The sequence below is a fragment of the Doryrhamphus excisus genome, chromosome 13 (assembly GCF_030265055.1).
Source record: "Doryrhamphus excisus isolate RoL2022-K1 chromosome 13, RoL_Dexc_1.0, whole genome shotgun sequence".
In the NCBI taxonomy this organism is placed as follows: domain Eukaryota; kingdom Metazoa; phylum Chordata; class Actinopteri; order Syngnathiformes; family Syngnathidae; genus Doryrhamphus; species Doryrhamphus excisus.
Window position 1 is genome coordinate 7,160,621 of NC_080478.1, and position 14,717 is coordinate 7,175,337.

The 14,717-nt window shown below is 39.5% G+C and overlaps 1 protein-coding gene across 1 annotated transcript in view; it reads right to left on the bottom strand.

Annotated features, from left to right (window-relative positions):
* The window catches only part of dph6 (diphthamine biosynthesis 6), a 103,766-nt gene extending 89,900 nt beyond the window's left edge, over window positions 1–13,866 (bottom strand). Inside the window, exons 1-3 of the mRNA XM_058091411.1 lie at window positions 13,685–13,866; window positions 13,350–13,441; window positions 12,310–12,494 (exon numbers count right to left, since the gene is read on the bottom strand). Of these exons, the coding sequence (XP_057947394.1) occupies window positions 12,310–12,494; window positions 13,350–13,441; window positions 13,685–13,707 (300 nt within the window). The 5' untranslated portion in view covers window positions 13,708–13,866. The remainder of the gene's footprint in view (window positions 1–12,309; window positions 12,495–13,349; window positions 13,442–13,684) is intronic.
* Window positions 13,867–14,717: the final 851 nt, after the last annotated feature.

The window sequence follows — 14,717 nt, forward strand, 5'->3', positions numbered from 1 at the left end:
CACGCTAGCCTGTTTGCTTCAACTGAGCCTCCGGGCTTCTGCCCCGCCCCTCCTCCCTCCTGCACACAAGCACAAGGGAGATACAGCGCAAATCCAGTCTATATCGATATCAACAATTTGGTTGGTTTCGATATCGTGCGTAACCTTCCATTTGTGTTAGCTTTCTGGTATAATCTCTTATGTTAACGGGTCGGTTTTGACCCATGTATTAAATCAGCTATAAAATACACTAAAAACAATAAGTTACCATCAAATTTGCTTCTCATGTCTTGGTTACCTTCTTAGGCTTCCTCATCCATGAAAATGTTGCTTTTAATACTTTTGGTGTGGGCATGTAGGCCTTTTTGGTCACTATACCCCTCCATTTCAATTTCCAAAAATGGTCAAATGAACCTCAAAAGAATCATTTTAATAAATTGAAGGTTCTTTTGTTACCTGGCTACTGAGGGATAGAGAACATATCTCTTAAATCAATTAGTTTTATTTATTTTCTCATTTTAGTATTACTCACTAAAAAAACATCTATGGTGTTCGGGTGAATTTTGACCCATATATATGAATGTCAAGAAGAGGTAGAAAAAATGTTATTGTTTTCAGCAACAGAACTTTAGTATAAATGGAAATCAAAAAGCAGAACAGGTCCAGATCTTGGTTCACTGTACTTCTTTCCATTCTTTTTATGATCCAAATTGTAAATGTGAAATCAGCCAATCAAATAAGTGAATTCACCTCACATGTCTGGACTTTGTTTTTCTGCTGGTATACTGGAAAAGCGTTCAAAATGAGAATCCCCTGAAGCTTACATGATGAGAAGAGGAGCTGGTTGTCATTGTGTTGGCTAATTGTACTCTTATGATTTCAGTTTTGGCTCAAAATATTGCTTTATAGTCATATTATTATAACCGTGTCGAAACCGAAATTTTTTTTTGTTTTATTTTGTTGAAATAGAGTTTCCTGACAAAGTCGAAAAGCCTTGATGCAATAAACAAATGTTATGTGATTCTTTTTATGCATTAAAATGTAAAACGGGTCGGAGGAGGGTTAAAGTAAATATCGATATTTTCAAAATATTGATATATCACCCAGTCCTACTAGTGCCATAAATTATGAATGTATTTTTTGCTAATCTACTGTTTGCTTTCAAAAATCGAACAATGTACAACATCATTCCAGACAATATACTACTGTATAACTTATTCAGTTGATGTCAGGGACCATTTAAATGTCTACTATATTGGGTAAGACAAGTGTAAATGTGACTATAGGGTGTTATTTCATGTCTAGAGGGCTGTAATAATGTTAAAATCTAAATATAGAAGGTTGTAACCACGTTGTTTTCCTATGCTCCAACTGCAAAAATATTGCATTATTATCAGGAATCACTTATCACAGTCAGGTCTGGAACCAATTAGCTGCGATAAATGAGGAATTACTGTAAATGGTTGCTGAAATAAATGTTGGGAGATAACAAATTAACCTAAATATGGGATGCAAATGAAGTCAAAAGTAAGCGTGCATTCCTGCCGCAGTGCCAGTGTGTCATGGTGCAGCAAGATAAGGTTATCAGCTTCCATCATCACTAAACAAAATTGAGAAAAGTACATTAAGCAGAAAAATACAAACAAACTACTTGAGGCCAGGCTCTTTTTATCTGCTGTTTGCGGGGACCCATTGGAGGGAAAGGGGCCTTGCATCTAATAGATCCTGTCTCGCTACTTCAACAATACACTATTATATTTGTGCTATTGCGATTCTACTGTGTCACGATGTAAATAAAAAATAAATAACGATGGCTGTCGCAGGGAAGAGAACCCAAAACTTCCCCGAAACAAGTGTTGTGTCCGCAAGTTTTGTCTCCTTGTAAGCTCTTTCCGATAACAGCATTTGGCGCTACCGTTCAACCGCAAACACGCTTGCATTAGCTTGTGGTATTGATCGGATTTCCTAAACCCTCGCCGGTGACCCCTGAGGTCATGATTTATGTATTAAGCCGCTTTTAAGAAAAATCAATTCTCCTGTTGAGCCGCCCCCCCGATGAATGTCTAATGCGGCACCGCGCCGGTAATCAGAGAGGTGCTGTATGTTTGATTTTGACACCCCACCCTCTTGCAGTTCACACCACTCCAACACCTCGGCTCCCTAATCAATACAACAGAGCTCCCGATTGGCCTGGAGACTCCGACGCCTGCCAGCCGGCCTCCTTGCTGCACACCTTACCTACAATCCTCACCGTAGGATAGAGCTCCATCCAGGAGCAAAAAAACGAAGGGATGCTTGGACTGACGTTTCTGTCTCATTGGCATCAATGAAGGGCCAGTCGCAGTGAACAAGAATAATTTTCTAAATACTTTAAAAGACACAATGTAACAGAAATAAAAAGCTCACGAAGGTGTCGTAACTCTTCATTTCAGTCTGGGTAACCTTTTTGGAAGATTTCTTACTGATTCCTGTTTCTCTATTACAGTGTTTTTCAACCTTTTTTTGATCCACGGCACGTTTTTTACATTGGAAAAATCTTGTGGCACACCACTAACCAAAAATGTTACAAAATGTCACCACGACCTCACACGTGCATCAATAAGTCTATCGGAGGAACAAGGTAGGTGTTGCCACACGGACCAATATTACATTGCTCTGCCAGTCTTTACACCACTTTTGTCTTTTCGAATGACCTTTCGGGAAACAATGGTATCCATAGAAAGGAATATTCCAATCTCTTGTCTACATGCGCCGTGAAAATCAACCAGAATAGTCAATAGGGCATGCGCAGTAAAACGTAAACATCAACATCACGTGATACCGGCTTCCCCAAGTTTTTCTTTCACTTGTTGGAATAACTCCGTATTGCCAGTTTTTCGTCTGTCCAGTCTTGAAATTTAAGTTTGAATCAAAAACAAACTTTGCTTAGTCCAGTGCCGATTGCTGGCCTCCATTTTTAAAAGTGAAGAACGTCTGGATCTGCGTGTTACATCATATCTGAGCATGCGCTGAAAGAACACACCCGGGATCAATTTAAACAGGAAAAGATCAAATTCAATCTTGCTAATATTTTATAATTAAACTCAGGACATGTTTTATATAGATATATATTTTCATTTTTAATAAAACTGCACTTGTGAATAAAGTATATAGAAGGGTTTAGATTCTGTTTCACAGATGGCGCTAATGCATACGAAAGCTGCTTGCCAACCGCCAATAAACAACAGAAGAAGAAAAACACCACGAAGAAGAAGGCACCCTGACAACTTTCCGTTTGAGCGGGTACAAGATACCTCAATCGGATTGGTTAAAGGAATATTCCATCCCTGTTCAATTCTTTCCGTTTGAGCAAAAAAAACAAATGCAATTGGAATATTTGGGTCCATGTATACTATTGACATAATATTTGCAAATGATGATTAATAAATGTTAATTATAAAAAGTGATATTGGATAATTCCTCACGGCACACCTGACGGTTTCTCAAGGTACACGAGTGTGCCGCGGCACAGTGGTTGAAAATCACTGCTCTATTAAAGGTCAAAATAAACTTCCAGTCGGCTAAAAGTACTCCATGAACAAGTACAGTTTCTGCAAAAGATGAAAACGGAGTGTTGTAATATGATCAGCCTTACTAGTGTTTCATAAAAAGTATTTCCGGAGGGAAGCAAATTCGAGTTGAAAGTAACATTTCCATCCGCGGCGACGCCGAGACTCAGCATGACAGAGATGTCACGCCGCTGCTAATTAAAGCTGACTGAAGGGAATGTAGATATCATCTATTGTTCCTCATCACTCTAATGAGCTTAAATGTCTCAAAAGGTTACGCGACAGTACAGTAGCCGACTACTAAAAAACCATCTGTGCCACTTTTAACTGGAATGATCTCAAACTTCTTGTAGCTTGACCTGGAGTACAATGCTCAAGTGCTGAAGCAACTATTTGATTTGTCATTGTAACAATGCTATCATATACACGTTATAGAACTACATAATCAACATAATCTGCTAATGCTATCTGTCCGACTTACAGTGGTGTGAAAAGTATTTGCCCCCCCAGTATTTGACCTGCCTGACAAACTGAAGTCATCATGGCATGATCGAAAGAAATTCAGGAACAAATAAGAAAAATTAACTGCTATCTATCAGTCTGGAAAGGGTTATGAAGCTATTTTAATAGCTTTGGGACTCCAGCGAACCACAGTGAGAGCCATTATACACAAATGGTGAAAATATGGAACCGTGGTGAGTGGAGCCAGCCAAAATTAAGTCATTACGAATTAAAATTAAAATGACCAGCGACGACGACTCCTCCAAGAGGTCACAAAAGACCCCACAACAACATCCAAAAAACTGCGGGCTTCACTTGCTTCAGACAGCTGGGTTAGGTTCCAGCGTGCCCGCGACCTTTGTGAGGATAAGCGGTACAGAAAATGGATGGATGGATGGCTTGTCATCTTGATAAATATTCTATTGCGCTGGGGTGCTCACACTTTTTCAGCATGCGAGCTACTTTTAAAATGACCGAGTCAAAATGATCTACCCACTACAAAAATGCAAAACATCTATTTATTTTCAAATGTATTGAGGATTATTTGTACGTACAATGTATGTTGATGTACCTTACATAACCAAATGAGCCAATATTGCAAAACACACATAATTAACTATTAACATTTTTTGTAATTACCTGAGTTTACTTTGATGACTTGCACTGAATTGAACCAGCCAGGGATGCATAGTCCGGACAGTAGCTGCTGATAGCCAGCCTCAAGCACACTTCAAAATGTTTATCAGTCATGGATAATATCCGTATCATAATATCCGTATAATATTCCATATCCGTATGGAAGTGATATGTTTTTTGCCTTTTTACTTGGTCCAGTTTTTGCCTTTTTACTTGGTCCAGTTTTTGCCTTTTTACTTGGTCCAGTTTTTGCCTTTTTACTTGGTCCAGCTCCTTCACTCATTTTAGTGACCATAAACTTTAGCGAGGGCTTTAAAATCTCGCAATTCGCCGACTAGCTTAGCACTTTGCATCGTTGTTTACGCATGAGCGGTGACCTAAAGGTCAAAATTCAGTTGTCATCTGATTGGTTGTCCTGTATGTCAATCAAGTAACGGGGATGGATGATAGGCATCGTAAGTTCTGCTGCACTTAGAGACGTTGTTTGATTTGATTGGTCGCCCGAAGGGCAACATTCAGTTGTCATCTGAATGGCTGCCCTGTATATCAATCAAGTGACGGCATTGATGCTGGGATGATATTTTTTTAATGTCACGCCGTGATCGACCAGCGATCGACCAGCGATCGACCAGCGATCGACCAGCGATCGACCAGTACCACCTCCGCGATCGACCGGTAGCTCGCGATCGACTTAATGAGCACCCCTGCTATAGCGGAACGAGACAAAAGTTGACATTTTTAGGTGCGTGTGTCCCCTCATCGGCGCAACTTGGCTCACGCCATTACATTCCAGTGGATTACAATAGGCGGATTGTTTGCGACATTTGGTTCCACTTGGTGGACACTGCATGCCGGTTGCTTGATGCAAGTGGTGAGAAGAAGGTTTTAAAAATGTGTACACTCAATTGTTGCCGCCGTTGCGGGCCACCACGGGCCAGTCGGGAGGAAGTTTGAGCCACTGCACGCCACTAGGCACCTTATTGGTGATAAATGGAACCATGAATTGTGCCGTCTACCAAAAAATCTGGAAGGAGAATGTCCGGCCATCTGTTGGTGACCTCAGGCTGAAACCAACTTGGGTTCTGCAGCAGGACAATGATCCAAAACACACCAGCAAGTCCACCTCTGAATGGCTGAAGAAAAACCTAATGAAGACTTTGGAGTGGCCTAGTCCAAGTCCTGACCTCAATCCTATTGACATGCTGTGGCATGACCTTAAAAAGGCTTCATGTTGGAAAAGCCTCCAATGTGGCTGAATGACAACAACTCTGCAGAGATTCCTCCATAGCACTGAGACAAACGCTTGATTGCAGTTGTTGCTGCAATCAAGCATAAAAAATATATAATTAAAAACAGCATTTTGTCATTGACTAACATTTAAATTTGTTTGATAATCTGAAACATTTAAGTGTCACCTTTTTACGCCACTACATATACTGTGTTACTATATGTCATCATAACCAGCAAAGCTAGTGATAGCCTGATACTTTTACACAGTACTGCTTCTTACAATGGACTACTAAAAGGCTGTACAAGCTCAGTAAAGAAAAAGAGCACAGGGCAAGCAAGGGAAGCCAAGATGAACCTGTCATCACATAACAGAGCTCTGCTTCTACCTGACCTTGAACACACATGCACACACACACACACACACACACACACACACACACTTGCACAAGCAGGGGTCATGGGGCACAAAGAGCCCCTGTGTCAGGTCACAGAGCACAGCGAGAAGGATAAAGGATTTGAGGGATGTGATATGACTAATATGAGGGTTTCTGTAGGCCTTCGGGGTGGGGGGTTGCGGGGCGGGGGATTGGACGGAGCGTAACAGCCAGAACAGCCAGAGGTGACTGACACTGCTGATCTGTATCACACATCACAGCGGATCACACACGTGAAGTATAGAAACACACATGGTGCAGGAGAAGAACTGATGCCATGATTTCAGGTTTTCGGGGTGCGGATGAGCATATAAGGATTATGAACCGTATAACTGAGGGCAAAATTAGGTGCAGTATCCGGGTGCAACCAGAAGAGGTGCTGTTGATTCAGTCTGAACTAGTTGGCTGTCAAAGGAAACAGGTGTTCAGAACATTCAGACGGAGATATTCTTCATATATATCTCATATATGCAAGCAACCACAATCATGAAATGTTTCTTGATACAGCCATTCACTATTTTAAACATATTTTTAATATTTTAAACATATAATGTTGACATTTTAGGAAGATAAAATTGCAATTTTACTATCATTCAACTCACAACTGCCCACTTATGTAATACTTTTTTTAACCAAAATGTATTCTTTATGAATTTAATAACAAAAGACACCTGCGATTGTTTTATCACTGTGATGTTTATGTGGAAATGTGAACATTCACTAGTTATTATTTACCATATTTAGATAATATCTTATAAAATTAACATATTTCCCTAAAAAGCAATACATTTATTTCTTTAAATATGACTAAATCCTCATAATATTTCACAGAACAGGCGTATAATTTTCAAAATAGTATATATATTTTCCTTATTTAAAAAAAAAAACAAATTTTTCTATATGGTACCGCCATCAAAAAAAAAAAATTATTATAAAGTGGAGACGAGATACACGTGCCATCTAATATAATGAAAAGGCTTTAAGGCAGAAACAAGATGAGCACCTCTCAGATTAGGCCAGGGGTTTGCCGGCTGTCCCGTGCACGCCTATCAGGTTCCACAGTTCAAAGCCACGCTGCCATGCTAGGCCAGCGGTGAGAGCAAAGAGGCCGAGGATAGGGCAGCATTGTCCTGCTGTCATTAGCGCTGCTGCCCGCAGATGGATGGCTCATTTTTTTTCTTCCCTATTATTATTGGGATTTTTTTTCTCTTCCCCTCCTCTCTGTCAACAAAAGGTTCAGAAGAATATGATCTCTTCCTTTGATTCTTTTGAATAGCTCCCAGGAATCAAGTGGTGGGGGTGGGGCTACCAGGGATAGCCTATAGATGGCACTGTTGGCTCATGAAGGCAAAAGCAGAAGTAGGAGAGAAGATCATCCATGCTGGAACTCATCAAAACTCCCAGGAAAGAAATCTTTCATCTATGCTGTGGCGTCATTTGCCAAATATAATCTTGTAACTTTTAATTAATTCTGAAACTACAGGAAAGAATCTTTCAAAAATATAACACTTTATGAGTTTTTTTTTTCCAAGATAAACTTTCTTTTCCAGTCAACAGCTTGTTATCAAAAGGTGTTTTTTTTTATACTCCAGCTCTTTCAATCATCTCCTGAGATGTGTTAAACATAACAGAAAACATCTTAGGCTGTGGTCTGATAAGATGAACTTTCCATCTCTCACCATGTGCACAACAAAATGACACAACTCGGTTAAAAACCTCCCAAAACTTGACACTCGAGATAAGAAACGTGCTCTTACGGGCTGACGTCACTCAACGAGCGAGAAGGAGACGGAGGAAGCCTGTTGTTTATGGTTGCAGGTCTGCTGATGACGGGCGGGAGGGCTAAACGAGGGGACGACTGGAGGTCTGTAAGTCCACAGGGGCCCCCCACACCTCGCGGGAGTGCGACTGCTGTGATCTATGGCCTGTGTGACTGGGAAGGTCAGGGTAGAGAAGCCTTGGCAAAAGGGGAAATTAGCAGCCCCTTGCAATTAAGAGGCCTGGTTACGATTGGGGTGGTGGGGGTTATTTTTACATGGCATACCAGAAACATGTGGACACACTGTCAGAAAGCAGGATACAGTAGGGGTTTATTTGCGTACCTCAAGATGCAATCTACGCTAATCTACCCCTTAGGGATAATTGTTGGACTTTCCCAGGGCCAAAAAGTTACAGGTGTTCATATGTTCCCGATAAGCCGAAAAGTCAATGGTGCACAGACAGTAAGGGGTACAGTTTCCCACAGGCCTGTAATCTATTTGTGGTGATGGGTGGTTGTACGGTGGTTGCTCGAGATCAGGGGTTCTCCACTGGTCTCATCCTGGGACCGACATTTTATAGCGATAAAAGAATGATAATTTTTTTGTTAAAACAGCCTTCATGTCATTTTTTTTTTTCCCTTTATTTGGGCAAATATGTGAAACATTACAGTGCATTTCTTACATCAATGAAAATATAACTTTCCATTATTTACATTTGTATTCAACTATCTGATCCCAAGCCCAAAAGGAGTAGGCTGAAGCAAAAGCTTATAAATGCCTACCCCTTTTTGCAGGATATAATGCTGTTCATGCCACTGTCTTGTTTCCCCTGTTATTATTATCATTGTAATATTATTATTATTATTATCATTATTATCATTATTGTTATAATCTTTATCATTATTACCATCATTATAATCATCATTAATATTACCATTTTCATCATTATAGTTAAAAATTTTGTAATTTTTAATTATTTAATTTTACAATCATTTTTTACAATTAATTTTTTTGTTACAACACAAACAAAAACAATTATACACATAATTATATGTGCTACATATATTTTGCAGCCATCTCAACTACCAAAAACATTAATACTAGTAAATTAATATTTGTATAAACCAAGGAAAAATATATACCATATATAAATACATATCGTGGAAAGAAAATCATTCGATCACCCTTGTTTATTGATGATATGAACTCATAAAATAATTAAATATATGTGTACATTTTATAAATTGTTTATATTTTTGATTACTTTCTAAGGTATATTAATGTATTTTTTTTTAGAAATACAAATATTTGAACATTTTGACTTTTAACACATTTGGAGTCAAAAAATGGTGAGACGAATATAAGATGGTATTTTTTCTGTCATCGTCTTATATGAGTTGTAGACACTTATACAGGTAAAAGAGCAGGTAGCGCAAATTGATAAGTCAGAGCTTTTCTTCTTGTCGCTCACGTGCACAGGTGAACAACATAGTTTTGTTCATTAATTAATTTTAATTAGAAAATGTAAACTTTTTTAGATAAAATGCTAATTTTGAATCTTAGATTGATGTCATCTTATGTTTGGATCAATACGGTATATTTCTGACCCTGAAGGTAGCATCTTTACAAAGGTGAGGATAATGGACTCCAAGTAATGCTGTATGTATGTTTCTATGTTGAAAAAGGCACATTTAGAGCCACCTGTCCATTGCGCCCCAAAACTGGGTTACAGTAGCAGTGGTCTAATTCTGTCCCTCAAAGTACAATGACAACCACCCCTATAGAATACATCTTTTTCTCTGAAAAGGAACTGCAAGCTGTAAAAAATCAGGTGCCAAGGGTACAAAAGCGCCAATTTACAATGGAATATCTAAAGCAGAGTGCCCCCTGTGGTCAAGTAAGTTGGAATTGGGACAAAATTGTCAGTAAAAACAAGTCTAAAGTCATACTTCGGAGTCACCATACGTCTTGTCAAAGTCATGGTTTACAGTTTTGTTGTTTTTTTTAAAGGGTTAACTTCTATTTACACTTGTATGACAATTAAAAATGTTTCACGGATCATCATCACAATAAATCTCATTAAAATTAAAACTATTTATTGCTTTTATGTTGTAATCATAAAAGTAGTTAACTTATTTGTAGGCTAGTGGAAAGGATTCAACCATCATTCATCCATCCATCCATAGCTTATTGTGCAAACCCATATAAAGCAGTGTGAGAGAATATGCGAGTGCATGTCGAGGAGAGCGCACACAAGAAACAAAAGCACGCAGGCAAAATGTGTAAAGCCACCGATTTAAACAGAAGATGACAAAGAAAGTCAGACAGAGGGCGCAAACTGCCCTCAGGCAAGATGGCCGGGCCCCTTGCTACCCTTGCGGTACGTGCGGACAGGCAGAGCGGGGAGGGGGGGGCCCTGGAGCTGCCCTCGGCACTGTGTGAGCATATCTAAGCAAAGAGGGAGAATCAAAAAAAAATACATATCTACCCATCTATATAAATTACAGTATGAATTCCACATTACTTTTATTGGACATTTTTTCCAAACAACTTTCTTAAGGCATGTTATTGATTAGAATGTGATTACGGTTAGGGATAATTGCCCCACCTGTTTATTGTCAAGGAAATATCCGATGCTGGCTCCAAAATAGATAATAATAAATAATTCATTCATTCATTTTCTACCGCTTATCCTCATGAGGGTCGTGGGGGGTGCTGGAGCCTATACCAGCTGTCTTCGGGTGAGAGGCGGGGTACACCCTGGACTGGTCGCCAGCCAATCACAGGGCACATATAGACAAAAAACCATTCACACTCACATTCATACCTATGGACAATTTGGAGTGGCCAATTAACCTAGCATGTTTTTGGAATGTGGGAGGAAACCGGAGTACCCGCAGAAAACCCATGCATACACGAGGAGAACATGTAAACTTCACACAGCCCCTCTTTGACATAATAATATAAGCATAATCTTGTAATCTATCTTGTATAATAATGCAAGATATAATTTAATAAAGCTTGCATTCGAGGAAACAGATCAATAACTGAACAGACTGGCTTCTATACAAAATGTCTGCCTAATAATGTTAAAATGTTAGTAAATATAGAAAATTACATATACAAGAGGAGGGGTGCCCAATGAAGAGCAGACTCACATGCCTAGACAGGCAAGGCTATCTTTCAATCAGGTCATAAGCATGTGGAGGACAAGTGGTCTCTACAAGGGCTGCAACAAACCATGCTGATTAATCAGAAGCTTGTTGTTTCGATTAATCAGTTAGGCCTGTTAATCAATTTCAACCAAACTCAGTTAGTTTGTGGTTTGGTCCGCAACTTAATCTTGTTTTGCCTAAAACACAAACGATAACATCTGTGATGAATAAGACCAGTTTAAAAATATTCCCATTTGAGAAGATATTTACATTTTTTATATCAAAAGAGCTAACCCTAACGATTAATCGATTGTTGTTGATTCATTGGATAATCGATTAAGCAAAGATTCACTGAATAAGAGTTGCGGCTCTAATCTCTAGCCTCCAGCAGATAATCAAAGCAAGTCAGTGTGACACCACTGTGTATCTTAGCAGAAATACATATGTATGCTAGTGCATAATTATAACTAATATGTGTTTTCATATAAACTGATTTAAAACCATTGTTGTATTGGATCATACCATAGCATAGTATATTTCCTCCATTTTACAGGTAAAATAGGATGACATTTTTTTGTAACCTGGCCATCTGTGAAGCCCAAAGCCAGTTCTACTTTCAACTTAACATAAAACTTTAATTATCTGATAAAACAAAAAAAAAGAAAACAACCTCACCCCCTTTGGGTGTGATTTACCAAGTACGACAGATTAAGAGCGGCGACACAATTCTGTAATCCCGCTGTGCAGTTTACAACGACCCTTCGGAGGACCAGATGGAACCAGACAAGTAAGGGCTCTATGAGACAGCGCTAATGGGATACTAAGTGACTCGGAATCCAAAGAGGACGACTTGTAAAATATCTCAGGCGCTGTGACATGCGTCATGAACCTTAGCCGACAGGAGCAAGTTTTAGCGGCACTCTGAGAGATGGCTCCTGAAAAGCAGTTGCGCACATGTCAGCAGAAAAAAATACAATGCTATGGAAAAGTTATACGAGTTTGACTAACTTTTTCCAAATCAAGAAGGTCGTAAGAGGCCAACCAAAGTGATAGAACTATGACACACCTTGATGAGGCTCAACAGTTCATAAAGGTCCTCCACCTCGTCCCCTTCTGTCTGATGGTAGTGTCTACTGGTGTCCAAGCTGGAGCCCCGAATGGTGCGTCGGTATAGCGGCAAGTCCATGGCCTCAGCGTACAGCTCGATGCCCTGGTGACCCACAGTTTGGTACATGTAGCTGTCCAACTCATCTGCGACGTGAAAAAAAAACATGTTCAAGCTATTTGTGTTCCAAACACAAATCAAATACCAAAAACACACAAATACAATAAAACACATGCAATGTGCAAAATAAAAATGCCACAATCACATGAACGTTGTAGGTTCAAAAACAAATGCAAAAGAAATATGCTGAAAATGCCAAAAACACACACAAACACAAAAAACTTTGTGTGGAAGTTAGCCAGGCTCAATGAAAAGGTACTTTTTTCCAGGTATTTGTTCAACACATTTGGACGTAGTATTGTAGAACAACAGATTTTTACGACCAAAACATGAAGAAATTCCGCCAACTTTCCTCTGGACATCCCGGTTATGTCTTTGAGGTCCCAGGTAGGCTAGCTAACGTCTGCTTTGTTCAAGAAATTTGCAGCATTTCTCACAGTAGTCTTGGGTCTCAGTGTTCATTCAGTGTCATTCTTAAAGCCTGTATTGTAGTCCTGTGAGACACTACACCGTCCCTTCCGACGCTATCAGGATCCGGTCTTTGCTGGGGTTGATAGAGTGGCATATAATTCTCAGTTGAATCACTAGGGGCGCTGTTTTCCATATCGTCAACTCAGTGAGCAAAAACAACTCTGTCTATTAGCTTATTAGCTACCTTTATTGCAAGCAAACAATGGCAAATAAAAAGAGACTTTGGGTTTTTGCATTTTTAATGCAAATCTTCCTCCGAAATCATAGAAGAAGGTGTTCCTCAAAGTTGCCTGTGTGGGCTGTCTCAACCACACAGGAATTGTAAATTATGCAAATTAGATGTGACGTTAGTACAACTAATGGCTACTTTCCTTACTGAGCAGTGGCAACATTGCAGGACACACCCTCACCTGTGTCAGCAGGACGCAAGTTGGCCAGAGCTGCAATCTGATGACCAGCAGCAACACACTGCATCATGTTGTAGCAGCTGTCTTTTCCTCCACTGGAATACAACACAGCATACAGTGTATATTTATGTATGTTTGAATATGGTGATTCACATTTGAAAAAAGCTTTACCGTTTGTTTGTTTACTGTTTGTTTTAAAAGTATCATCGGCTCTCATAACAGTTTTAACACGCTTTAGTGGACATCGGTGCAGATTCAATGCAACGTTGTTGTTTCAAATGATGGACAGCATCAGCACATCAAACTTTTACACACATTTAAAAACAGAAATGCTCTACCTTATTAACGCGACTACCTTCATCTTCTGACTCTTTTCTTAGTCCAAAACTCAAAAAATTCAAACATTAATCATTGTAATGTAAGGTTAAATGATAGTATTTAAAACATACAACCCAGCATCGCAGCCGGTGCTTGAGCTGCATGTATACAACAACACGCGACAGCCTTACTTCCGGGTTGTTAAAGGACCCAAAACTGTCAGCACGGTGCCCTCCCATATGCCTGATTAAAAATATGCGACTACACGTCAGAAGTCACTATCTCTATTTCACGTTCTCTTCACATAGACCCTTCTAAACTGAAATTTAAGTCCTAACCCTGATAGTTTTGCACCAATTTAGCTGAGTAAAATATGAGCTTTCAGTTGGATGCAGTACAGTTCTGCACAATGACACAAGAACGTGCCAGCAGACCTCAACTAAGAACTCATGTTAGAGATATTTTTTTAATATATTTTATTTTAAATGTTGGGTATTGCACATCCCAACCCCTTGATCAAAACTACATGCAAAACTATATTTTGTAAAAGTTACAATGTACATATTAATGCACTCAGTATTGCTTTAAACTCCTCCACACTGACACACATCCTTTGACTCATGTCTCTCCAGGGAGACCCAAAAGTCCATGCACAGGTATTCAAACACACACACACATGCACACACACGCACACACATAGGGTTTTTTCTCTGAGGGAGCCCTTTTTCTGCACAGAGGAAAAACCTTTGATGCTCTTTTTGCTCTCTGTTGTTGTGCCAAAGCAGAATAATTGCACTGCTTTTGTGTGCTGTGCTCACCTTCTACCCCTAAGCGGGCCAAAGGCAACGGATTCTGTTTTGAGTGTACAAAATGGAGAGAGACACCTCTTCAGCCCAACGCTGTTAACCACGTTCCCTTGTAGTCTTGTTTTGTTGTTGTTGTTGTTCTCATTATGTGGCAAAATCTACACATTACCATTATTTATGTCCCCAAAACTGTCTGCTGTTGTGCACATGACAACACAACAATGTCTTTTTCTCAATTTACATGGAT